This window comes from Tenrec ecaudatus, chromosome 2, assembly GCF_050624435.1.
Source record: "Tenrec ecaudatus isolate mTenEca1 chromosome 2, mTenEca1.hap1, whole genome shotgun sequence".
NCBI classification, from domain to species: Eukaryota; Metazoa; Chordata; class Mammalia; order Afrosoricida; family Tenrecidae; genus Tenrec; species Tenrec ecaudatus.
The window spans coordinates 220596679-220621832 of record NC_134531.1 but is presented as its reverse complement, the minus strand read 5'-3'; the positions used below and the strand labels follow the sequence as shown (position 1 = coordinate 220621832).

Here is a 25154-nt window from a genome sequence, read left to right as displayed (position 1 = left end):
TAATCCTGTAAAGGCATGTGTGATATACAAAACCCCACAAAGTGACCCGAAGACAAGAACTTGAAGCATGGTTGCCTTCACCTGTCACTGCCGCTTCACCTGACTCTGTGTGTGTGTGTGTGTGTGTGTGTGTGTGTGTGTGTTTGAGACGAATGGGTACATGAAGAGCAAGGATGTCACTCTGAGGACTAAGGGGCGCCTGGCCCAAGCCAAGGTGTTCTCGTTGCAGTGCCTGCATGTGAAAGCGGGGCATTGAGTAAGGAACAATGAAGAGAATGGTGCTGCAGATGACTTCTGAAAGTACTGTGCCTGCTAAAAGCACCAAGCAGTCGGTACTGGAGGAAGTACAGCCAGAGGCAAGCATGGGAAGACTTCATCTCACATACTTTGGACATGTTGTCAGGAGAGACCAGTCCCTGGAGAAGGACGTCATGTTTGGCAAAGTGGAGGGGCAGCGAAAGTAGAAGGCTCAAGACGAGACGGATCGGCACAGTGGCCACATGAGGGGGCTTGGGCACAGGAATAATTGTGAGGATGGCACAGGACTGTGCAGTGTTTGGTCTGTGGTCAGAGGCTCCTTATGGGTCAGATTCGACTTGATGGCCCCTAGCACAAATGAAAAGTCTTGCTAGGGGTTGGCTCTGCCTCTGTGGTGACTAACACCAATGATAAAGTAGGCAGCCTTCAATCCTGCAGTCTTGTGACAGAAGCACTCAGGACCACGAATGCGCGACTTTGAAACCCACAACCAAACGAATGGCTCCGTAGAAAACCCCATCACCAAAGCAAACTTTCAAAGCATTCCATGGTATGTATGTGTGGGGCGGCTCTAGCCTGCGGTTATGCCTTGGGCTGCGGTCTGCAAGGTCAGCAGTCTGAACCCACGGGTGCTCTGCAGAGAAAGACCTGCCCCTGTGCAATCAACTGCCCCTAGAGGGCCACTGTGCTTAGGAATCCACTCACTGGCAGTTGAGTTGCGGGCGGACACACGCCCGCGTGCGCTTATACACACACTCCCCTCTCACCATCACCTCTGTAACAGTGCTTCTTACTCTAGGATCTGACTCAGTAGACCTGGGATGAGGCCCAACACACTACATTCCTAAGCCGCTTCTAGGCCTGCGCATGCGCATCAAGCAAAAGCCACGATCAGTCTGGGTGGGACTCGCCCACAGGTGACCAGGTCCGAGGTGGGTGGCGGCGCGGACAGGTGTGGTGGGCAGTGGGGTTCTTGAGGTACTTACCCTGAATCTGACTCTGAGGCTGCGGGTTAAAGGCAGTGGAATGGTTCAAGGAGGCACGAGGGTTGGGCGTGGGGGCTGGGTGGTGCGGGCTGACCCGCATGGCTGTGCGCCGCAGCTGCTCCAGTTCACTGAGCCGCTCGGAAAAGGACAAGCTCCCCGGCTTGGTTTGATCATCTAGTTTCTGACGATGTCCTATTGGGAGGGGGGGATAGAGATCAGAACGTGTACAGTGGATTTTCTAAAACTGGACGAGTCTTGTCTTTTCCCGCCCGCGCCCTGCCCCTGCTCTGGGTTTGCCAGAGACTCGGAGGTGTTGTCCACGAGGCCAACTGGACACCTCTCACCACACTGGCCACAGAGTCCTTTAAAATCGGAGCAAGCCCAGCACGACCCCACCCCTCTGCGCCCGGCTCCACTGGGCGGGGGGCAGTGCATACACACACAGGGCGGTGGGGCGGTGGGAACAGCAAACAGGAAGAGGGGTGGACTGCCTGTTGGCACTTGGCCACACGCTGTGGTTCAGCCGTGGCCGTCAGGACAGGTGGTTTCAAACATCAGCTCCTGCTCAGTCACCCACCCATCCAACCACAGGCGGGCTTCAAAGGCAACAGAGCGAGGGGTCCCTGGAGCTGAGAGATGGCCCCTCGCAGAGGAAATGGGGTGTGGCTGTGAACCTGCAGGTCCCTGGGAGGCCAGCTTCCTGTGAAACACAGGCTCCTCAGCCCCCACCTCTCCCCTTTCCTCAGGAGCTTTCTGGAGCATTCTTTGTCCCCAGAGACGGACTGGATGGGTGTGCCCCGAAGCAGGGGTTGGCCGGACGGAAGCTGTAGCTGCCTGGTCTAATCTTCAGAGGCCTGGTGCTGGGGTGGACCATGAGTTGAGTTGCTAGCTACAGCTTGGACTCACTGATCCCTCTCTGTAGGAGAAGGAGCAGGCAGGCTGCCCCCTTAAAGATTTATAGATCCAGAAAACCCAAAGATTCCATTCGACTCTGTCCTATAGGGTTGCTAGGAGTCGAGTTGTTTTGTCGAATATTCCCAGCAGGAGAGCCGTTGTCAGATTTGGTGATGTTCCCTGGGAGGTAGTTAGAAATTCAAGATGGCCCCAGTGGCAGTTACATAATTGCCTGTCAACTTGAGGAAGGGAGGAGTCTAGCCTGTCAATCAGGTCTTAGTCATTGAGGCCACTGTGTGGGCATCCTCTCCTGAGGATCCTATCTTCCTCCCTGGAGGTGGGACACATACTCTCTCTGCTTCGTCTTCCTGCTGACAAGCCACATGGGCCTATGCTGATGGAAACAGAGCACTGGAGCTGGAGAAGCCACATGGAGACCCACGCCAGTACTGAGCTGCTTCCACTGCCACTGGATCCACAAGACTTTCCACCCACTGGTCTGTGATCTTCCTGCGTACGGTGTCATTGCACATGTTGCATGAGTCTAAAGAGGAATTTCTGGACTAGTATGGGACGTATGGGCTAATGTTGGATTTATGGACTTGATCTGGACTGGGCTGGGATGTTTTCTTAATATATAATTACTCTTGGATATAAAACTCTTTCTTACACACATATGAGTGTCAACAAATTTGTTTCTCTAGTTGACCCAGACTAACACAGCTCCCCTGTTAGTGTTTGTGAAGGCAGGAAGTGGCCTCTCCTCACTCCCCCCTCAAAGTCACTATCACCAGGTCAGGCCAAGGTGATGGGCCCTATTTCCTCCCCTCATCTAACACCTACATGTCTTTGAACTAGAAAACTCAGCCCTGTTAAGCAACAAGGGGCACGGACGACACCCTCTTCACCCTTGAGGCTCAAATGAAGACTCATTGACCAGTACACACACACACACACACACACACACACACACCTCCCCCCTCCTGATGTCAAGGGTCCTCGGAAGAAGACTGGAGAAGCCTGCTCATTGCCATAATCAAGCGCTCTTTCACATGCCTTAACTGAATCTTAAATTAGAAAGAGGATCCCCGATTCCACCAACCCACTTCCCAAACTCCCAAAGCCTGGGGTACAAGCAGCAGTGGGGACGGTACATTTTAACCCCGGCTTCCGATTGCTACAATTACAAAATTAAATTTTATAACTTGTATTATGGTCCTAAATCTCTGAGCCTGGCTGTTTCTTCCTGCCGCCAGGCCTTTGGCAACGCCACCGTGGTCTCAAATTCCAGACCAGAAGAAGGGCCTACTATATTGCGGCAGTTTTATCGTTAACAAGACCTGTTTGGCTCCCGGATGAGGAAAAATACTTCAGCATAATATTTGTATAGTTCAGATGCTGTGCTCCCTCTCCATTCGTCACTAAGGCAAATCTGGCCTCTGATTCAGCGCCCAGGCCCACGCCCCCGACTGGAAGGCAAACTCCCTGAGTCACGCAGGCCGGCCACACACGTGAGGCCTCTTACGGGGAGAGTATTTTAAGCAGTGGCCAGTGGGCCAGGTCCTGAAGCAGCCAGCGTCCCTTCTGTTAGCAGTATGATACTGCCTCTGTCTAAGACTTCCTGTCCCACTCCGTCAGCATGGCAGCCCGATGTCTCTCCTCTTTTCGGACAGAGCCACAGGGGCCTGGTGACCAGACAGTGAAACCTGAAATTTTCTGGCAGAAAAACAAATCATCCCCACCCAAATAAACCATTCACAGCACCACTGCCAGCTCGTTACATCTCTCACCAACATCTGGCACTAGGGTTGTGGGAGAGAGGTCTGGCTGCTGAGCGGTCTGCTCTTGGTTTCCTTGCTGACTTAGCATCGCTGAAAGGAGGGTGATTGTGGGTTGTGGGGTAGGATTGCACCCTGGGGTTTGCGGGACCATGGCATTTGGCAGTAGATGAACATGTTTGCCTTTGGAGGCCTCTCTGTCTGGGTTCACACAGCTAACCTTTTCACCAGTGAAGCACTTACTCCAGTGTTTTCCAAATGGGCAAGACCACCCCATAGGGTACCCTAGAACTTATTGGGGGAAGCAGAGGGTGGGGAAAAGCAAATACCCATGCTTTATCTTGGGTTGTGGGCTATAGTAGCAGCCCATCGGGGTGTAGTGGGTTACAAGTTGGGCTGCCCACCACAAGGTCAGCAGTTCAAATCTACCAGCCGCTCAGTAGGGAGAAGATGAGGCTTTCTACTTCGGCCAAGCATTACAGTCGTGGAAACCCACAGGGGCAATTCTACCCTGTTCAGTAGGGTCACGATGGGTTGGCATCGATGCAATGGTAGTGAGTTTGAGTTAGAAGGGCCAGGGGTGATTGCTATTTTTATTTATTTTTTTCTGCAAAGGGGGCAGTAGGCAAAATAAATGTGGGAACCTATGCTTAACTGGTTACTGGGCAAATGCTCCCGGAAAGTCCCCTGGGCTCAGAGAGAATGCTGGCCGGTGAGGTAAGTAGTACAAAGGCTTCCGACAGGTTGGATACAAAGCAGCTCTACATTCCTTGGGTGGCCCGTGGTGATGCTGGAGAACACTATGTCACGGACAGCAAGTGACCAGAGGGAATGAAGTGTACGAGCTCCCCTGGATAACATGGAGTTTGGAGGGGTGGCGCCTACGGCCAGCCTGGGGGCATGTGCCACGGAGAAACCCAATAAGGACAAGGGGTTTCAGGTAAGCTGCTTCTGTGAACAGGCTCAAGGTGAGTTTATCTTTTGATCTGTCCTCACTCGGTGTCCTCTGCTTAAAAAAAAAAGCTTAAACATGTGAGCAGTTTCTGTACCAGCTGACACCTGCCAAAACTGTAGTCATTTACAGAGATTAACTGATGACTGTCTGCTTTCACAGGAATGTTGGGGCATAACTCAGAGAAAACAATTCTTCTCTCTAAGCTATTTCCTAAGCCCCAGGAGCCATGGGGCCGAGTTTAATGCCGGAGGCGTGGAGAAGAGTTCATTCTATGCCCTCCCCAAGTGTGAGCTGAAGGGGGGCAGTGTGAGTGCTTTTGCAGGGAGCTGGGCCCCCCTTCCTGGCAATCCTAGAGGGCTGCAGCACTAAGGCGTGGGGGGATTCGAGAGCATTATCATATGAAAGGTGTGGTTCAGATGCATTTATAAGCTGGATCAAAAGAACACCTCATTCTTCTTCTCTGAAACCATCCCACTTCGTATGCCAAAGAGCAATATTCTGCAGGAAAATACCAAAGCTCCCAATAGGACCTTCCAGCTGGGGAAAGTGAATGCTTGATGTCTGTAGTTTCCTGTTAGCCTCGTGCAATTAAAATGTCAATTTGCCTCTGAATTTTAAATCAGAGGAGCATGGGGAAATGTCCACTATAAAACTTCACTTTAGCACTGAGGGCAGTCTGTGGTATTCAGTGGGTAGCAGGTTCAAACTCAGAGGATGCATCTCTGAACATATACTTTTAGGCAGCGTGCTTTTTGAGCATGCTTAGAAGCCAATCGCTCGCCGCTACTCCGAGGGAGAAAGATGGGGCTTCCCCCTCCTGTAAATAGTTATAGACGAAGACACTCAGAAGGGGGGCTCTACCGTGTCCCATAGGGTCGCTATGAGTCAGCACCGGCTTGATGGCAGTGAGTGAGAAGCCGATGTTGGATGTTTGTATAAAGAAACAAACGAGCCACCCAGTGTATTTTGCCTCCGTAGATGGGTGGGAATAGAATTGTGGGTCTTCAATGGCTGATTTTTCCAATCGCCAGGCCTTTCTTTCGAGGTGCCCTTCAGTTAAGAACTCTAATGCTCCTATGTACTTGGTCTACCCGGGCCTTCAACTGTGTCTGCTGGTGCTTAATACCGGGACTGCCTTGACATTTCATAGCTGGATGTCTTACTAAGTCTTAAGCAAAATTTATCAGGGTCGTACGTGTGTTTTTTTAATTACCATGTTCACCTTTGAAGAAAACATACTCAGTTGGAATATTACTTATGCAATCATTAAAGAGAAGGACAAAACGGTTTTCTCCTCCCCTCTACATGCCACTTGCTCTTCTTTCCAAGACACACCCGACCCTCCTCCTCTGTGAGGGCTGCAAGGGAAGGTTTCATTCACCTGCTATTTGCGATGCCAATGGCTTCCCGTTTTAGGTTGTGAACACACGACGGAAACAAAGCGACAACTGAATGGACACTTCCAGGAACCCCTGGCCATCTCTGGCGGTAAGTGGCTGAGAACCCAGCGAAGGCTCTTCTATCCAAGAAAACAGATTGGGATACGCTGCCATTCTCTCCCCTGAAAGCTTTCACTGGAGAAGACTCTGTGTTCTGGGACTCAGCAACACATTTGTCCACATTACTGACATGCGTTCACTAGGTTTTCTTGGTAAGCTCTCAGAAGGAAAAATAAACTAGGGATGCGTGTGCTTCAAGTGTGGCCCAGATGAGCCATTGAGACCGGTGTATGTGCTACACAAACCTGTGTGTATTAAATAAAAATAGAAGCACATTGCCATGGAGGTCATTCTGACTGGTGGCAGCGCCATGTGTGACTAAGCAGAATGCGGCCATTGCCTGTGACGGCGGCCATCTCAGTGGGAGCAGGTCACCAGGCCTTTCTTCTGCAAAGCTGTCAGGAAAGTTCAAATGGACAGGCTTTCTGCTTAGCAGACAAGAGCAAACTATTTCTGCCTCCCCACCCCCAGGGACCTTTTACACAGTAGAAACCTGAAAACGCTGGAACTTGTGTTAAGATAAGAAGTTGTCCAGAAAGGAAAACTCATACGTTTCACACTAACATGAGCGGCAGAAAAGTGAAAGAGCACACCCAAAGGTGGAAGGGTTATGAGGCCCAGACAAATAAGGCGGTTCCGTGGAGTGTGGGCTCTCCTAAGTGGGCATGTGTCTGCAACCCCAAACCCACTGTCACTGCGTCGGTTCTGACTCGTGGCAATTCGATGGGGCAGAGTAGGACAGCCCATGTGGGTTTGCAAGGCTGTAATTGTGAGGGGAGAAGAGAGTCTCCTCTTTGTCCCTCACAGAGGCCAGTGAAATTGAACTGCTGACCTTGGTGTCAGCAGCCCAGTGTGTAACACACTTTCCCACCAGGGCTCCTCATCTATGCACTAGTAAATGAGTGTATGCGTACGTGTATACACACACACGTATATATGTATATAAGCACATATACAATTATACATCATTGAACTGTAACCTCCTCCCTTTGAGAATGAACTTGTACAATCCCAGACTTACTTCTCTCTACATTCCTACTCAAGATGGGGGGAGACTGCACTTTTCAAACTGCATCTATTCCAAAATGTCTGCCGACTGCTCTGCCACTGGGGCCGTGGGTCTGCGTCCGAGCACGTGGCATGGTGTTTCCGTGACGTGCTGTGGGTTTGTGACTTCCGCTCCTCCTTCGCGTCTAAAAGGGTCGTCCAAGCTCCAGGGTGAGCAGGATTTTGACACAATGGCAGTTAGAGAGTACGAGCTTGCTTTAAAGCCATTTTGTGGGTGCTGAAGTACCTTCCTAGCTGTAAACCTGGAGCCAGTGTGGACTAGTGGTTATGCAGCATGCTGCTAACTGCAAGGTCAGCGGTTCTGAGCCACAGCTGCTCTGAGATGAAAGACGAGTGACAGTCTCAGGCAGGTCTACCCTGTCCTATAGGATGGCTGTGAGTCGCAATTAACTCTTGGGCAGTCAGCTGTTGAGACTGTAAACCCACCTGTCCGCTGGCTGGCTGACACTACTGGGCAACATTGCCCAATATGATATGTAGTTTAAGTCCTGTAAATGTTCCTTAAGTGTACAAATCCAGACGTACCCACCATGACTGAGTCGATTCTAACTCATATAGTTTCTGAGACTGGAAATCTTTATGGAAACAGACAGCCTCACCTTTCTAAATCCAGTGTTACATATTTAAAATAGGAAATATATTGTACAATGTAGCAAATATGCAGGGGCTTACAAAGCTCACGAGGAAATCCCATAATTGTTCAATTCCCCCTTTTCCATGCCCTTTTCCAAGCTCCCTTGTATGTACAGATGGAATAATGTACATGTAGTAAAGTATATAATGTAGTGCAGATATATCGTGGTATATATTGTTGGCATTACAAACCATGCTACAATATTCATGTTTATATTCTGCTCAAGGTTTGATAAGCATGAGTCGCCTAGTCCCCCCCACACCCCCTCCCAGCCAATGTCTTCCTGTATCATTAAGCTCAGAGAAGAGCAGGAGGCCATGTACTTCAGAACCTGAAAAACTAGACTTGTTTTGAACCCAGGTCTGAGATATGAGGCATCCTTGGGTAGTGGAAACACTTAAGTGTTCAACTGAAACCGAATGGTTGGATGTTTGAGTCTACTGAGGTGCCTTGGAAGAAAGAGCTGGCAATTTCCACCTCAGTAGATCCTATGGTGCATGGTTCTACTCTCTGACACACGGGGTTGCCAGGAATTGGAACAGACTCATCACCTGATTGTTTCTTGCCTTTTTTTGGGGGGTTTCCTTTTCTGACTGGGGCATAGAACTGAGAGAGGCATACCATTTACACACACACACATCCACTGAAACAAGCCCACTCCCTCAAGCTCCTACCTCCCACCACATACTTCTCACTCCCTCAGTGCCATTGAGTTAATGCCAACTCACAGCGACCCTCTAGGACAGGGCAGACCCGGCCCTTTACTGTAACGCTTTACAGGAGTAGAAAGCACTGACTCTCTCCTGAGAGTGGCTGGTGGTTTCAAACTGCTGACCCTGTGGTTAGCAGCCCAATGTGTAACTACTGTGCCACCAGCGCTCTACTAGAGCAGAGACTTCAGGGACCTAGAAGTGTGTCTTTCTTTGAGTCTGAAGCCAATACCGAGGAGAGGCACACACTTTACACACGCAGTGTTGGGTCGTGGGAGCCAGCCGATGCTTGTTGTTCAAGGTAGCTAGATTCCACAGTCTCTTTCAGCACCAACCTTGGAGCCCTGGTGTGGCGTGGTTACGAGTTGGGCTGCGATCCCGTCAACAATTTGAATCCACTAGCGGATCCACGGGGAAAATCCTGGGCTTTCTACTCCCGTAAAGAGCGAGTCTCAGACACCCACAGGGGGTCGCTGTGAGTCAGCATGGACTGGATGGCTCTCAGCTGCGCGCGAGAGTCTAGGGCAGCTCAAGGTGTGTGCCCCTCCTCAGAGCCCTTGAGCTGTATGCAAATGCCCACAAAGTCCTTCACAGCCTGATTGGAGGTTACAGTTAAATTTGAGCAACTGGGCCCTGGGAATGAGGATTCACCTTACACCGTGTTGCCCTTACAGCCCCACGCCCAGCTTCAGGTCGCACCGAAAAGAGGGTGGCCTGAGACTTACTGAAACCCGCTGAGGCGCTCACACTTGAGGTCACCGGGAGCTTCTGATGACCTCTGTGGGGAGCCTAAGAATTGACATTTCTAATAAGGCCCAGGTGAGGCTGCTGATCCTTGTCCAGGGAGCTCCCCCGGGAAACACAGAGACGGAGTGTGTTTGTGGCTACTCCCTCCGTCCCTGTTCCTAACCCAGTTGCCGTGCGTGTGCGTGCAGTCAGGTCCGACTCCTGGCTCCTCACGTGGGCCAGAGTAGAACTGCTCCCCAGGCTGTCCACTAACTGACATGGGGAAGGAGGTTGCCAGGCCTTTCCTCCAAGGTGCCTCTGGGTAGACTTGAACCACCGACCTTTCAGTTGGCAGCTGAGTGGTCACCATTTGCCCCTCAAAGGGACCGCCCCCTTCTTCTCCTACTTGTCCCCGGGTTTTGAAACGAAACCCCACATGTACTAGAACCATGTTTAGACTAAAGTCTCCATGGACCTGGTTCTGGTGGTCACTATGTGGTCATCTTTTTTTCTTTTACAGTCCTTGGGTGTATGCAGACCAGATGGGAATGGGAAAACTGCCTCCTTGCAGAGAGGTGGGGGTGTGGCTGACCTGGCTCGTACGCCCACCCGGAAGAACCTTCCAGAGTTACTATCTTGTAACTCAGGCTGTTCCGTAAGCCAGAGCTAGACTTCTGGACTTCTCCACTCTGAAGTGACCCTCGGTTGGGCTCCAGGGATGAGCAGGAAAGGGTTACTCAGAACCCACTGACTCCATTCCAGCGAGGCCCAAGTTAAGACCTAGGGGGTCTGATCTTCCCCTGGAGAAACAACCTGGCCCCGGGGAAATGGGACTGGCTGTCTGACTGCTAAGAGCTCTCACTTCTCCATCTGCTTCTCTACCAAACTGCCCCGTGGAGGAGAGCAGGTCTCTCGCTGCCCAGCCTCCTTATCTGGAAGCCTGGCATTAAAGCACTAAGGCGGATTATTCTGAGGGGCTCTAAAAGCAGTCAGAGCAATTACCTTTGCAGTAATTACCCACTAAACTGGTTTGCTCTAAGCGGGGCTTCCTTGAACAACTCCAGATGGCTGTGAGGGCTTTTAAAGTTCCCTTTTGTCTTTCTTGTGGGGGTTCCTGGCCTTCTCACCCCCCCTTCATCTGTCTGTGTCCCAGGTCCTAAGGGGCTGGTTTGGGTGTTGCTATGCTGCTGGAGGGCGTGGCGCTGGTGTTTCAAATACCAGCAGGCTCGCCCATGGCGAGTGGATTACGCGGGACTTCCAGCCGCAGAGTAGGAAGAAAGGCTTGGTGACCTACTTCTGAAAAGTAGCCAGTGAAAATGCTGTGGAGTATCACAGAATACCCTTTGATGGCATTCAAGGAGGCCCCCCAATTCCCCCAAAAAGAACCCCAAACTGCACAGCGGCCTCAATAGTGGGCTCAACCCCCAGCACAAGGGTGGGGCCGGTGGCGCAGGACTGGGCCATGTGTCATTCTGTTGAACACGAGGTAGCCATGAGTCCATACCTGGCCTCCGGGGACCCATCCAAGCCTTCCTGTCCAATTTGTCTTCAGAGGCCCTGCCTTGCTCCCCGCCACGGTGCCAGGCGTTCAGACCTGGGACTCCATCTTTCACCCACACCCTAAGAACGATTGGCCTCGGGAGAGTTAGCCATTAGTGACTTTGAGCATCCTTTTGCTTGGCTCTTCTCCTCAAGACTTCACTGACCATTCTGATTAACCCCCTCCTGACCACTCCTTCTCCTCCATTATCCACAGGCTACCACCGGTGGGAGTGGACCCTGCACCTCATCTTAGAACCTGTGCTGTCGTCTGTCAGGGCTGCAGGCAGGAAGAAAGTCCCTCGGCTGAGCTTTCATCCAGGGCCTTGTTCTCTCTCTCCTTAGTGGTTAGAAGTAATAAGACGGGCATTCGAGGGTCCTGGGGCAGGAGGAACGTTCCAGTGCAGACTCACCTCCTGCTTGTACAATATCCGGTCCTTTCTCATCTACCCTCCCTGCGTGGGCTCTGTCCTCCGTGCTCACTCCTCTCCGTCCGCCTATCACTAGCTGTCATTGAGGAGAGAAGCCACATGCACCGCAGAATGAACTGCTGCCTGGTCCCACAATACTGTCACCATCACTGGCATGCCCAACTCTGTGGCTGCTGCTATTGCCCGAATTCTTGCCCTCGGCTTCACCGACATGAGGTCCTCCTCTAAGTGCTGGTTCCTCCTAGGATGTGCACAAAGCAAGGGCGTCAGCTAAGGCTCTGCTGGGATCTAGAAAGTCATCATGGTTCATTTTGGGGAGCAGACCATCAGGCCTTTATTCCTAGTCTGCCTTCATCTGGAAGTTCCGTTGGAACCTGTCCACCACGGTGGCCCTGCTAGCAGGCTAACGCTTACCCCACAGTGCCATCAGGACTCCTGGTCCAGCCTTACTGCAGTTCACAAACCACTAAAGTATGACAAACGGACAGGGGGTGAAGGTCCTTCCCTACTGGGAGGTAAATCACACCAAGCCGGCGGGGCATAGTGGTGACAGAAGACCAGTCTTTCCCAGGCACTGAATTGTTGCTGATTTGGGCTGGGAAGAGTATTTGTCCTTGGGCAGCTAGTACCAGGTGAGGGAGCAAACACCAAGTACCCCTGAGTGTGGGGCTTCGCTGTCCTGGGGCTTCCTAAGCCCTGGTCCTGCCCAGAGGCAGACAGCACACGGTCTGGGCTCTGGATGCCACTTCACTAAGACTGCTTTCTAAGCTGAGCAATCCCTCCTTGAAATGAGAAGACAGGCAGCTGGATGGCCCACCAGCCCCAGCTACATTGGCTAGCTGGCTAGACAGTTGTTGTTGTTTTTTAATCATTTTATTAGGGGCTCATACAACTCATCACAATCCATATATCCATTTGTACATTTATGGCCATCATCATTCTCAAAACATTTGCTTTCTACTTGAGACCTTGGTATCAGCTCCTCATCCCCCCCCTCCCTACTCCCCCCTCACTCATGAAACCTTGAAGATTTATAAATTATTATTATTTTGTCATGTCTTACACTGTCCGATGTCTCCCTTCACCCACTTTTCTGTTGTCCGTCCCAGGGAGGAGGTTATATGAAATCCTTATGATCAGTTCCCCCTTTCTACACCACCCTCCCGATATCGCCACTCTCACCACTGGTCCTGAAGGGATCATTTGTCCTGGATTCCCTGTGTTTCCAGTTCCTATCTGTACCAGTGTACATCCTCTGGTCTAGCCAGATTTGTAAGGTAGAATTGGGATCATGATAGTGGGGCGGGGGGGGAGCATTTAGGAACTAGAGGAAAGTTGTATGTTTCATCGTTGCTACACTGAACCCTGACAAGCTTGTCTCCTCCCCATGACCCTTCTGTAAGGGGATGTCCAGTTGCCTCCAGATGGGCTTTGGGTCCCCACTCCACACTCCCCTTCATTCACAATGATATGATATTTTGTTTTTTGATGCCTGATACCTGATCCTATCGACACTTTGTGATCACACAGGCTGGTGTACTTCTTCCATGTGGGCTTTGTTGCTTCTCAGGTAGATGGCTTCTTGTTTATCTTCAAGCCTTTAAGACGCCAGACACTATATCTTTTGGGTTATATAGTTCTTATAGGCCAGCCCCAGGGCTTTTGCATCCCTGTTTCCTCTGCCTGGAAAATTCTTCCCTAGATCCCTATGGACCCAATCCCTCTGCCAAGTCTTCACATGGCTGCCATCTCTCTCCCACGTGGCCACACCCTCGCCCTTTGCCTTTGGCAGTCTTCACATTGGAAAAGTGTAGTCTGCCTCCTTAGAGATTACGTCCTTGGCAACCTTCTGGGGAAGCTGGACTCTGCCCTGGAGGGTCACTAAGAGGCAGAAACATCAACTCCCTGGCAACAGGCGTAGTTTGGGGATATTGGGCAAATCTGCTGCAAAAGACCACTTTTAATCTTTGAGAAGCCCGGTCCGTCACTTTGCAGACGAAAGTGTGCCTGACCCACGCCACAGTCTTTGCCTTATAGTCGAATGGAAGCTGGGACATGACAAGGGGGGCTGGGAGAAAAACCAATGCGTTCAAGTTGTGGTGATGGTAGAGCATCACACCGGCCAGAAGAATGGACAAACCGGTCTTAGAAGAAACACAATGAAAATGGTCCTGGTCTGCAAAGATGGCGAGGCTCCCACTCATGACCTTTGGAGGACCAAGAACTAGAAAAAGACATCCCAGTTGGTAGAGTGGACGGCGAGAGAAGAGGAGGGAAGCACCTCCATGGGAGGGGTTGACGCAGCCGGCATTGATGGGATAATGTGCTAACAGTCCTGCCATGACTCAGGACTGAGCAGCAGCGTAAGGTTGGCATGAGTTAGCTGTGAACTCCACAGAACAAGCAGCGGCGACACTGATACCATCCCAGACCGAAGGCCCCCTCATCCACCACAGCAGGGACTTTGTCTCCTGCGCATATGGCGATCTCCCCAGTGCCCGTGAGAGCCTTTGGCACATCGTAGGCGCTCACTCAAGGCTGACTCGGTGCCTGAGGGACTGCAGGAAGGTGTCAGACCCTTCCTGAAACGGCGCCACCCCATGGACTGCCAGCTTTCTGAAGACAAATTAGAATTCACGTGAGGCAAAGAAGTGTGAACTGAAGTTTTCAGCTGGCTCCGGGTTTTTCAGTCATCAACTCAGAGCTTTAAGCACTGCATTGAGGGGGCCCTGCAAGGCACAGTGAACCAACACAACAACAAAAACCACAAACTCACTGCCACCGGGTCGATTCTCACACGTAGTGACCCTGTAGGACAGGGTAGGACTGGGCCCCTGAGTTTCGGAGACGGCAACTCTTAACAGAAGTAGAAAACCTCATCTCGCTCCTGAGGAGCTGGCTAGTGGCTTAGAACTACTGACCTTGCAGTTAGCAGCCCAAGGTGCAACCACTGAGCCACTAGGGCTCCTGGGACCACAGCAAGCTCCGTAAGGAGCCCCGGTCTGCCCTGCCCTGTTTTCCAGCACCATCCTCCTAAGTCTCCTCAGCCCCAAATCAAACCAAGCCCCCAGCTGTGTTCCCTCCGTCCCTGCAGCCCTGGCAGTGGGGTTTTGAGCTCTGAGACCTAGCCTCCTTTGCAGCAGAGCAGTTGAAGTCTGCAGCCATGGGTGGCGATGGTTACCTCACCCTCCTGTCTGGTGACTAAGGAGATAATTGTAGCCCAGCTCCGAGACAGGGAGACACCCGGTGGCGTGTCTTTCACCCTTGACCAGAGGGAGCCCTCTGTGGGGGCGGCGAGGGCACCCTGCTGAGACAGGGGGTTGAAAAGCCCATAAACTGACCGTGACCACAGGCCATCCCACGGTGTGGTGGAGGCACCGGCTCCAGATGACCTGCCCAGATCGTCATTAGATGGAGTCCATGAAATGATGCCCTCATGCAGGCTGAGTCGGAGATGAACCTCGACAACAGGGCCCTGTGGGAAGGGAGCTCTATCCAGACACGGGCGACCTCATGTCTGTGGACGAGCTAGACTAGGCACGGCGTAGAGACCCACAGTGTACTATTGGTTACCTGGGGCCAGGCAAAGCAAGCCCTGGCGGCAAACAGAAAGGTGGGTGGTTGTCTCCTCCAGAGAAAGAGGAGACAGCCTGATTCCACCAAGGTTAAACTCCAGGGTGCGGTTTCCCTCAGAGGGCATTGGACTGGACTGGACTGGACGGTGGAGCTTGCCCTTGGGCAGAAGCTGGGTCCTGGGAGGGGCTTGTGGGGAGCAGTTTGGATGGCGGGGAGTTGAGAGGTGAAAGGAAATGCTGTCTGGTGAACTGCAGCTGTAGAGCTGGCTTTGAGCGTGGGGACCGCAGCACTTGGCCGAGGGAGGCCAGGGGAGGCCTCGCGGAGGCAAGAACCTGGCTCTCATGGCCCACGGACATTGCTGCTTCGTCCTGTAGCCGTGGGCATCCTGCTTCTCCACCAGGAAGCACAGTGGAGCTTAAGCCAACACGGGTCAGAAGAGAATTGCGCTCCCTACTGTTTTCCATGGCTGAGATTGGGGAGGCTGGCCAGGTCTTTCTTGGGAAGCACCTCTGAATGGGTTCCCACTGACCTTTTTGTTTTTTTCTGTGAGCAGCCCAGTGGCTAAACAGAAGGGTCCAAGGTCTCCTGTGGTCTGCACGGGCCTCTGCCCACACCGAGGAAATCCTCGGGCTTTGGTCCCAGCGGCCAGGACAGGTCATGAGCAGAGATGCCAAGTCTGTGTGGGCAGGTGCAAAGTAAACGCGGGGCCCTTGTAAGGTTGGGTAATGCGCCAATGCATGGGGGACGGAAGGAGAGATGGATGGATGGGTTTAGAAAGCCCCTCTCCCTGGGGTAGTATTATGCTGGGATGCTCACTCGGCAGCAGTCGTCAGATGGTATCCAGTCCTCTGCCTGCCTACGAAGGGCTAAGGGAATTCCCGGCCTCTTCTAAAAGGCCCGCGGCCAGCCCAGGGCCCATTCCCAGCAGCCGCAGGAGAGGCCCGAGTCTGAGCCCTCTCACATGAAATGACTGGCAGCCACCAGGACTCTGAGGAGGGCCCACCAAAGTCCTCTCCTGCATGGCGGAGCAGGGTATGGTGGCAGTGGGGCCCGTTTCAGCCATGCAGTGTCGGAACCCTCACTGGGAAGGTAGCCAGTGCCAAGTAAGACCAGTCACCCCTGAGCCACGTCCGGTTCGAGTGCTAGAGATGTGTGCTCTGCAGGCTTTTCTGCTTAAAGGAAAGCAAAAAGAGGCTTCTTCGGGGCGAGAGAGAGTCTCGAATCGGGGTGGCACAAAGCACCCAGGCTCCCTCCACAGGCATCTCAATGGCAGATGGCTTCTGTCAAGGTGGGTGCCAGGACTTGGGGGGGACAGACGCTTGCCATCTTTCAGCTAGCAGCGGGGCGGGCACAAGAGCCGTGGGCACTCCTCAGTCTTCCAGTGACAAGGAGTTGTTATTTTTACCTCCTTCCTTGCATCTAGAGAAAAAGCCTTCCGGGTCACATTGCACCAGCTGACATTAGGCAGGCACCAGGCTAACACCCATCCAGGGTTATCACCAGGGGCTTGAACCCGCCACCGGAAGGGAGGGGGGGTTGCCCAGCCCTCCTCTCTGCCAGCTACCTGGATGAGCGAGTGGCTATTTGGCCTGTGATGCCCCAAGAGCCACAGCCTGGTGGGGAGAGGAGGACACTGGCCATGACTGGCTTGTACCAGGTGGCTTGGGGAGGGGATGTTCTGTTTATTCCTAGACACAAGTGCTTCCTGTCCGCCCAGGTGACCGCATCGGAATTAGGGCCGGGCTGAAGGAAGAGAGCACTGTCCCAGGCGCCACTGCTTCCGCGGCAAGCCCTGGCTGGCCATCTCTAGTTCATACCTCCTCCAGGTCTGAATGTCCCAGCTCCCGCCCTCTCCCCCGATTCACCTTGGAACGCAGCCCTGGGAAGGCTGGTTTGGTGGGACCAGCTTCGGCCGGCCCCATGCTCGCGCTCGCGCCTGTGAACCCAATAGGAGGGCTGCTTCTCCAGCGACTGTTGTGAACTTTTCTCTCCTTTTAACTCTGCAAACAGTCCCTCCTCTGTATGAATACTCTGGTGTGCAGAAGCAAGGCCTCAGCTCGACAAGCGAGACCTCATAAATTGCGGCTGCTGCTGCTGCCGCCACAGGAGTCTTTTCCCAGCCCCAGGGGCCCCGCCCCACCCCTGCCCTGTCTCTTCCCCACCCCCAACTTTTTTTTTTAACCACTTCTGCTTCCTTTTTTTTTTTTTGCAGCTGCAGCAGTGAGATATAGTAAAGCTACTGTATAGGCTTTTGAAAGCCGGGCGTCCGAAAGCTTTCCAAACTCCATACAAGCCAGTTATTCTCTGGCTTGTTTTCTTTGGCTGCCAGTTAGTACCACAGAATGAGTCAAACAGTATTAACTTTCAATAGGGAAGTGGTGTGGTCAACCAAAGCTGTTTGCGGCTAGATTCTGCAGATAGGTAGGGCAGGTAATGAAGAACAGCCCATAATACTTGTGAGGAGGTGCAGGATGGAGGCAGCCTCTCTCAGAAACTGCTCCAACAATTAAGTATGATAGGACTCAAGGCTCTTTTTAAAGTTGGTGGTGTGTGGTACTTGGATTGTTTCACCCCCAAAATAGGCGCTGCAAACCCTAACCTCTAGGCCTGTGGTTATGCAGGTAACATACCTCACCGCACGTCTGCATGGGCACCGTCTGACCGCATATGTGTCTGTGGGCTTGGGTTCCCAGGAGCATGAGTGCCAGAGGCTTGTCTTGAGGTCGGAGCCCCTTTTCTGCTTGGCCTCGAAGCTACCTAGTCCTGAGGATGAAGGCCCAGGCCTAACCTCTCTACCACAGTCCCTCTGGGCTCCTAAGACGACAGGTCCTTGGCAGGTCTAGTCCCTGTGTTTTGCCTGGTGTGTTCCTGTAGCCAGTTGATGGAAAGGTATGCACACCTGCCCCAGGTCCCCTCGGCCTGCATCTTCCTCTCCCCAGGCAGGTTCTCACAGGTGAGGGGTGAGCTAACCTTCCTCTCAGCTGGCTTAGCAGAGAAGGCAGTGACAGTGGGCGGGACCTGCCCCGTCTTTATCAAGTGTCCCCAAGCAGAGACTGTTCAGCCCGCAGGCCATACAGCAGCAGCCTCTAGGGCTACCGTGTCCACCAGACACAGGAGAGTCAACTTCGCATAAATCACTTGATGTCCCACTTCAAAGAGTGACAGTCTCAGAAACCCACAGTGGTAGTTCTGCCCTGTCCCATAGGGTTGCTGTGAGTCGGCATCGTCTCGATGGCAGTGAGATTTTTGGATCACGGAAGGTAAGCAACATACCCGTAAACCTGACGAGACGGGATTTACACAGGGTGCACCTGGAGTCATTATCTCTCAGAAATACAGAGGTGATTAAGATAAGCCGAGGAGAGAGCCAGAGCTGGGGGAAGAGAGAAGCTAAGACATAAGGAGATCGCCAAGGAACCAGGACGCTGCAGCTGAGATCAGAGCCTTGCAGAGAAAGGCTTTTTCCCAAGCCGAGCACCCTGAATCCAGACGTCTGGCCTCCTACACTATGAGGACACAACATTGTGCTTGGTGTAGCCACCCGCTGGCGCTATTTCTGTAGGCAGCACGATAGAAGCAAGACGTCGGCGAGTGGAGGAACTGACTCTCACCCCGGGGGGCCATGTTGCCAGACTGTAGCTTGGACAATAGGCCACTTTGTGGTTTAAAGGATGTCGACCTGCCTTCCTTTAAAAAATAAAAAAGTTGCCGAAGTCATGAGACGTCTCCCCAAACCAAAGCAAACTCACTGCCAGCGAGTCGATTGGTGTAACCTTTTGGTTAGCCATCACTGCACTGCAAACCAAAAGGTCAGGGCCGTAGTCTGAAACCACCAGCCTGCACAGCAAGAGAAAGATGGAGCCTTCTAGTCCCATAGAGATGTTCAGCCCCCCTAACCAAAGGGACAGCTCTCCTCTGTCCTGCAGGGTTGCCATGAATGGGAAGTCTAGGTAGTATGGTTGGCCTGCTCAGGTGCTACAATGGTTCCTATGCGCTGCTCTTAACCTAAAGGTGGGTGGTTCGAGTTCACCCTGAGTTGCCTCAGAAGAAAGTGTTGGGGTTTTACTTCTGAACAACTCAATAAACCCAAACTCACTGGCCTGGAGTCAACGCCAATTCATAGCAACCTATATGGTTAGAACTGCCCCCATGGGTTTCTGAGGTAACTCTCTATGGGAGTAGATAGCCTCATCTTTCTCTGTAGGAGCGAATGGTGGTTTCAAACTGCTGACCTTGTGAATAGCAGCCCACTACTTAACCACTATGCCAGCTGGGCTCTGAACAACCAGCCATTAAAAATCCCAGGCAGCAAAGTCCTACACAGACACAGATGGGGGTTTCCATGAGCTGCAACCAGCTCCACAGCAGCTGGTAGATGGGGTGTACGTAGACCAGCAGCCCCTTCCCCAGCTTCTACTTCCTGTGGCCTGTACTGGTCTGTCTCCTGAATTCAGATGCACCCTTCTCCCCAGTTTCCAGGCTGGCCACAGCAGGTGCCCCATGGTCTCCCACTCGAAGGTAGAATGTGACTGTCTGAAAGTACAATTGCACCTTGCAGACTTTGTCATACTTTTTAGATAGGCTGAAACTAAAACGAAAACAAAGAATCCTTGCTGTGGAGTCGATTCAATCCATATTGACCCAGTTGAACTGCCTCGTAGGGTGCAAATCGTTACGGAAACAGATTGCAACAGCTCCCACGGAATGGCTGGTGGGTTCGAATCACTGATCTTTCTATAGCAGCCTGGTGCTTTAACTGCTGTGCCACCAGCACTCCTTGGGCTAGGGTAAAAACCTTGAGATCAAAAAGCTAAACCCGGTGCTCTTAGGCCCATCCTGACTCGAGGTAACCTCATGTGCTTTGGAGCAGAGCTGCGCCCGCCCTAGAGGTATCAACGGCCAGGCCCTTAAAGAAGCAGTTCACCAGCCCTTTCTTATGCCACACTGCTGCGTGGATTTGAATTGTCAGCTTGTTGGGTAGCAGCCAAGTGCCAACTGTTTTTGCCACTGGGATATCATGAAATCCCTCTCTTTCTTGACGTGGAGATGAGGAAACTGAGGCTCAAAGAGGGGCTGTGAGCTGCTAAGCCTTCCAGAGAAAGCCATGGCCAGAACCTCCGTCTCCTGGCGGGCCAGCAATCTTCCCAGGAGGACAGCCGATCCCTTGCCCAGGGCACAAGATTCCTTTACAGTTCAGCAGAGCAGCTCCCAGAGACCAGCCCAGCCCTGGAGACTCGCATTTTAGTGCTTTCCATTTCTTGCTCCCTGCACCCGGCTGAGCTGGCTACCTATTTATTTTGAGACTGGCTTAATCACCCAAGGAATAGAACGCGTTCCATCCGAACCTGCTGCGGGCAGTGTGTCAGCAAATGAACAGGACAACGGGCGGGCCTCCGGGCTTTGAAAGGCCACCACTCGAAGCAGCTGCAGCTTTTGACTCCCGGGACACTGGCACTAGGTCTAAAGGGTGTAGCATTTCACCTCCCTGAAATCGAATCCAGAATCTCAGGCGAGCAGCGTATATAAAAAGCCACGGGGAGGGGGAGGGGGAGGGGGAGGGGGAGGGGGGGCAGAATAAGGAGTCGGCAAGTTGCACTCTGCTCTTACATGGGCCACAGCGCTCCCAGGGCTTTCTGATGACAGGAGCGTCTTGTTGGAAGAAGACGGAACATATGAATTTGGATGAGGGGAAAATGTATTTGCTTTCAGAAAAAGGATAATATGTAGGAAACTGAAGCACAGGTCTCGTAGCTCTCTGTCAAGATTGCTCCTTTTGTTTGTGGGTACACAGTCCTAGCAGTGCCTGGGCGGCACTGCCCCAGGGAAGCCCGGGGCTGCTCCAAGTTCCATGTGTGCTCAGAGTGCCTCACAAGAAAGGCCTGGTGATCCACTTATGTTAGAAAGAACACAGCCACGGGAAACCCGTGGGGCACAGTTCCCTTCCGCATTACTTGATGTTGCCGTGGGGGTCAGAGCCCACTTGATGGCTTTATATAGTAATCACTCACTCCACTCACTCACTCACACTCACTCGCTTACTCTCTACTCACTCATACTCACTCACCCTCCAATCACTCACTCTCACTCACCCACTCACTCACTCACCCACTCACTCCACTCACCCACTCACTCACTCCACACACTCACTCACTCACCCACTCACTCACTCCACGCACTCACGCACTCACCCACTCACTCACTCACTCATACTCACTCACACCCACTCACTCACTCTCCACTCACTCACACCCACTCACTCACTCACTCCACTCACTCCACTCACTCACTCCACTCACCCACTCACTCACTCCACACACTCACTCCACTCACTCACTCACTCTCCACTCACTCACACTCACACCCACTCACTCTCCACTCACTCACACTCACTCACACCCACTCACTCACTCACTCCACCCACTCACTCACTCTCCACTCACTCACACTCACTCACACCCACTCACTCACTCTCCACTCACTCACTCATTCCACTTACTCCACTTACTCACTCACTCCACTCACTCACTCCACTCACTCACTCACTCACTCCACTCACTCACTCACTCCACTCACTCCACTCACTCACTCTCTCACTCACTCACCCACACTCACCCACTTACTCATACTCACACTCACCCACACTCACTCACACTACCCACACTCACTCACCCACACTCACTCACCCACACTCACTCACCCACACTCACTCTCACACTCACCCACACTCACTCACCCACACTCACTCACCCACGTACTCACACTCACTCACCCACACACTCACACTCACCCACACTCACACTACCCACACTCACCCACTTACTTACACTCATACTTACCCACACTCACACTACCCACACTCACTCACTCACTCTCACACTCAGCCACACTCAGTCAGCCACTCTCACTCACTCATGCTCACTCCACTCACACTCACTCTTCCATCAAGTCAATTCTGATTCACAGACACCCTATAGTACAGGGTAAATCGTCCCTTGTGGGTTTCTGAGACTGTAACTCTTTATAGGAGTAGAATGCCTCTTCTTTCTCCCTCGGAGTGGCTGGTGGTTTCAAACTGCTGATCTTTTAGTGAGCATCCCAGTGTGTAACTACTACATCCCCAGAGCTCCTTTATATGGTACTAGGCAGCGAAATGTAAGTTTTTTGAGATGGCAAGTATTTCCTGCCAAAATATTCTGAGGGCAAGAGAGTTTTTTTGTTTTTCAAAATGAACCCTGGGCAGAGGCTGGCGTCTGTCCGATGGAGAAGCAGTGAGCTCTCGGGGAGTATGAATCCGTGGCAGGGCTGGTTTATATGTGCCATTCTTTCTTTCCTCAATCCTGAAAAGACGGGAGATGAAATCTAGCCTCAAGCAAACCATAATTACTGCCACCAAGATCCTTCAGAGTTTGGTATCAGCATAGACCTACAAAAACAACTTGCACTTACAAAAAAAAAAAACTTGCACTTACAACTGATCCACGTATTATTAAGAAATAATCAGAAAAAGAGAAATCATCAGGACCAATTACTACAAAGCTTTTCAATGGTTACGTTGTTTCAAAAACTGTTTCTGATATGTGCTTTACATTAGTTCAGAATAATTCTACACAGTAGACAAAGCTTCTATTATTCTATGGCCCAGTGGAAGCTTCAAGGTCAGAGCCTTCTAGAAGGTCGCATACCTTCTGTTGAGAAGCAGAACTATATTTTGACCAAACCTTGTTGATTGGGTGCTCTGGAACAGTGAATTATGCATGGAACTGCTAACCACAGGACCAGGAGTTCAAAACCACCGCTGCTCCCTCCTGTAAAGAGTTACAGTCTCGAAAACTCACCGGGCCAGAAGGAAGAACAAAAAACAAAACCTTTTTGTCCTATATCCTGAGGGTCCGGCCTGCCCAGACTTAAAAAACAATAGCAGCAAGCACCACCAATTTGGCAGTATTCCAGTTGCTTTATCTGGTCAGAGCTCTGGTAGGGGAATGCCCTGACCGTGGTTCAGGCAGGCCCCTGACTAAAAAGAGCTACATGTGAGCAGCCCTTCCGGACACAGTCCTCCTGTGAATCACTCACAGACAGGACAGGACAGTCAGCTCTGAGAGACCCAGTAGGACAGAGGAGGACAGCGCCATGAGGCTCCCAAAGCCGTAATCTCTTGGCATACACGGTCACGTCTATTTTCCTCCAGAGTGGCCAGTGGGTTCCCCCAGCTGACCTTGTGGGGCTTTGCCCACTTCGCTACTGGGGATCTGTAAGCTGCACTCAGAGGGCTAATACAACAATATGACGGGGAGCGAATGCAGACAACCTGTTCTCCAGCCTGTGCTGCCTGCCCCTCAGGCCACCTCACTTAACCCTCACATCCTCTGCAATTGACCCCAAACCACACCCACTGCCATCCAGGTGCTTGGGCCTCACAGAACCCCACCCTCCAGGATAGAGCAGAACAGGGCTTCTGAGACTGTCAACCATTATGGATGCAGGCAGCCTCCTCTTTCCCCCACAGAGCACAACCTCACGGGTAACAGCCCAATGCCTATCTCTCAGGGTCACAAGGGCTCTGCATAATCAGTACCCATGTGACTTCTCGCCTCTCATGCCGGAGACCTGGGTTCAAGTCCCACCCAATGCACCTCCTGTGCCACCCCCACCTCCCCGCCCCCACCCTTGCACACTGCCATCCATCAGTGGAGGGTTTCACCTGGCTAGTCCAGGGAGAGGGTGGGGCTTGCGGACATTAGGCTAAGAAGCAAAGGCCTGGCAATCTACTCTCAGAAATCAGCCAAGGGAACCCAGTGGATCACAATGATCTGATCTGCAATGGGCCGTGGGGATGGGGCACATGATGGCAGCTTACACCAAGGAACAGGAAACTGTGACTTGCAGCTAGCTACTCAGTGGCTGAGCGCAGAATATTTGTCTGGTTGATCCACCCCCAGAGCCCTCGTTAACCATCCGCCTTGGGCAAGCAGCACTCACCTCGCTGCAGCCCTGCCCAGTTAGCGAGGCCAGCCACGCACACTGGGACACCGCCACGGGTGAGTCTCCGTGGCGCGTCACAACCCACCAAGCGGAATTCAGAAAACCACTTCTAAGAAGGTCTCGCAAGGGAAGAAACCCATAAAGGACAAGGTGTTATCTTGAGCACTGAACTTCTTTCAGATGTTTCCTTTATAAATCTCACTCAGCCAGAAGACAGAGCAGCAACCAAATCCACCATGGACTTAAGAAACACCATCTCAAAACGCTCAGCGTCTGTCTCACTGCGTGGAGACACGCCAAGAGATCTGGCTCACAGGCTGGGCTTTTGACCAACCCCCTTTAATGGCACCTGAGTCTATGTAAGTCAAGGCCATTCCATGCTAATGTATTCCCATGAACTCAGGGAGTTAGCAGGTTCATTTGATTGTGTTCCGGTTTTTTTTTTTTTTAATTTTAAAGGACAAACGAGGGAATTTTGCTTTGAGTACCTACGGACTTTTCTTTGTTTTTATTAAAACCTTAGCTTTTACCTACAGATATATACATTCCAGGGGACATCAAAAAGTTCATGGCAAGACTCCATTGTCTTCTAATTCCATTTTCCCACAGCTTTTCGAAGCCCCCTCATCTAGGTGGCTACCAGCTGATCGCGCACAGATGTAGCACCCATACATCTATATGAGACCGGCCCACAGGTGGCAACCGAGGTGCCTTCTCCAGGCAATGCTCCAACAGGATCTCCCCTTGAGATTTTTACAACGGAGGACCTGGGAAGGCCTGGCCATTTAGCTTGCTGGGAACTTTGAAACAGTTCTCAGAGTACCTCAAGAAACCTCACTAGCTCTAAATATGAAACCCAAACGACAAAAATCAAAATGTATAAATGTTTAATCAAATGTCTAAAAAATAAACAAACCCTGCAACATTATGTCCATCCCATTAATTTTTAAATTTAGGATTCATATCTTTGTTTGTTTGGGTCATAGGTTCCCAAACTTATTTGGCCGAGCGCCCTACCACCCACAGCCTTTTGTTGAAACACTGTTACCGATCGCCCCTCGACCATGATGTCCTTTTGTACCGCAGCCCATGACCCAGGATAAAGTATAGGCATCTGC

At 51.9% G+C, this 25154-nt stretch overlaps 1 protein-coding gene across 2 annotated transcripts in view; it reads right to left on the bottom strand.

The window, feature by feature from the left end:
- Positions 1-25154, bottom strand: part of RUNX1 (RUNX family transcription factor 1) — a 122553-nt gene that overhangs the window by 56401 nt on the left and 40998 nt on the right. For both annotated transcript variants that reach the window (XM_075542327.1, XM_075542326.1), the window contains exon 4: positions 1245-1436. In XM_075542327.1, the coding sequence (XP_075398442.1) occupies positions 1245-1436 (192 nt within the window). The remainder of the gene's footprint in view (positions 1-1244; positions 1437-25154) is intronic.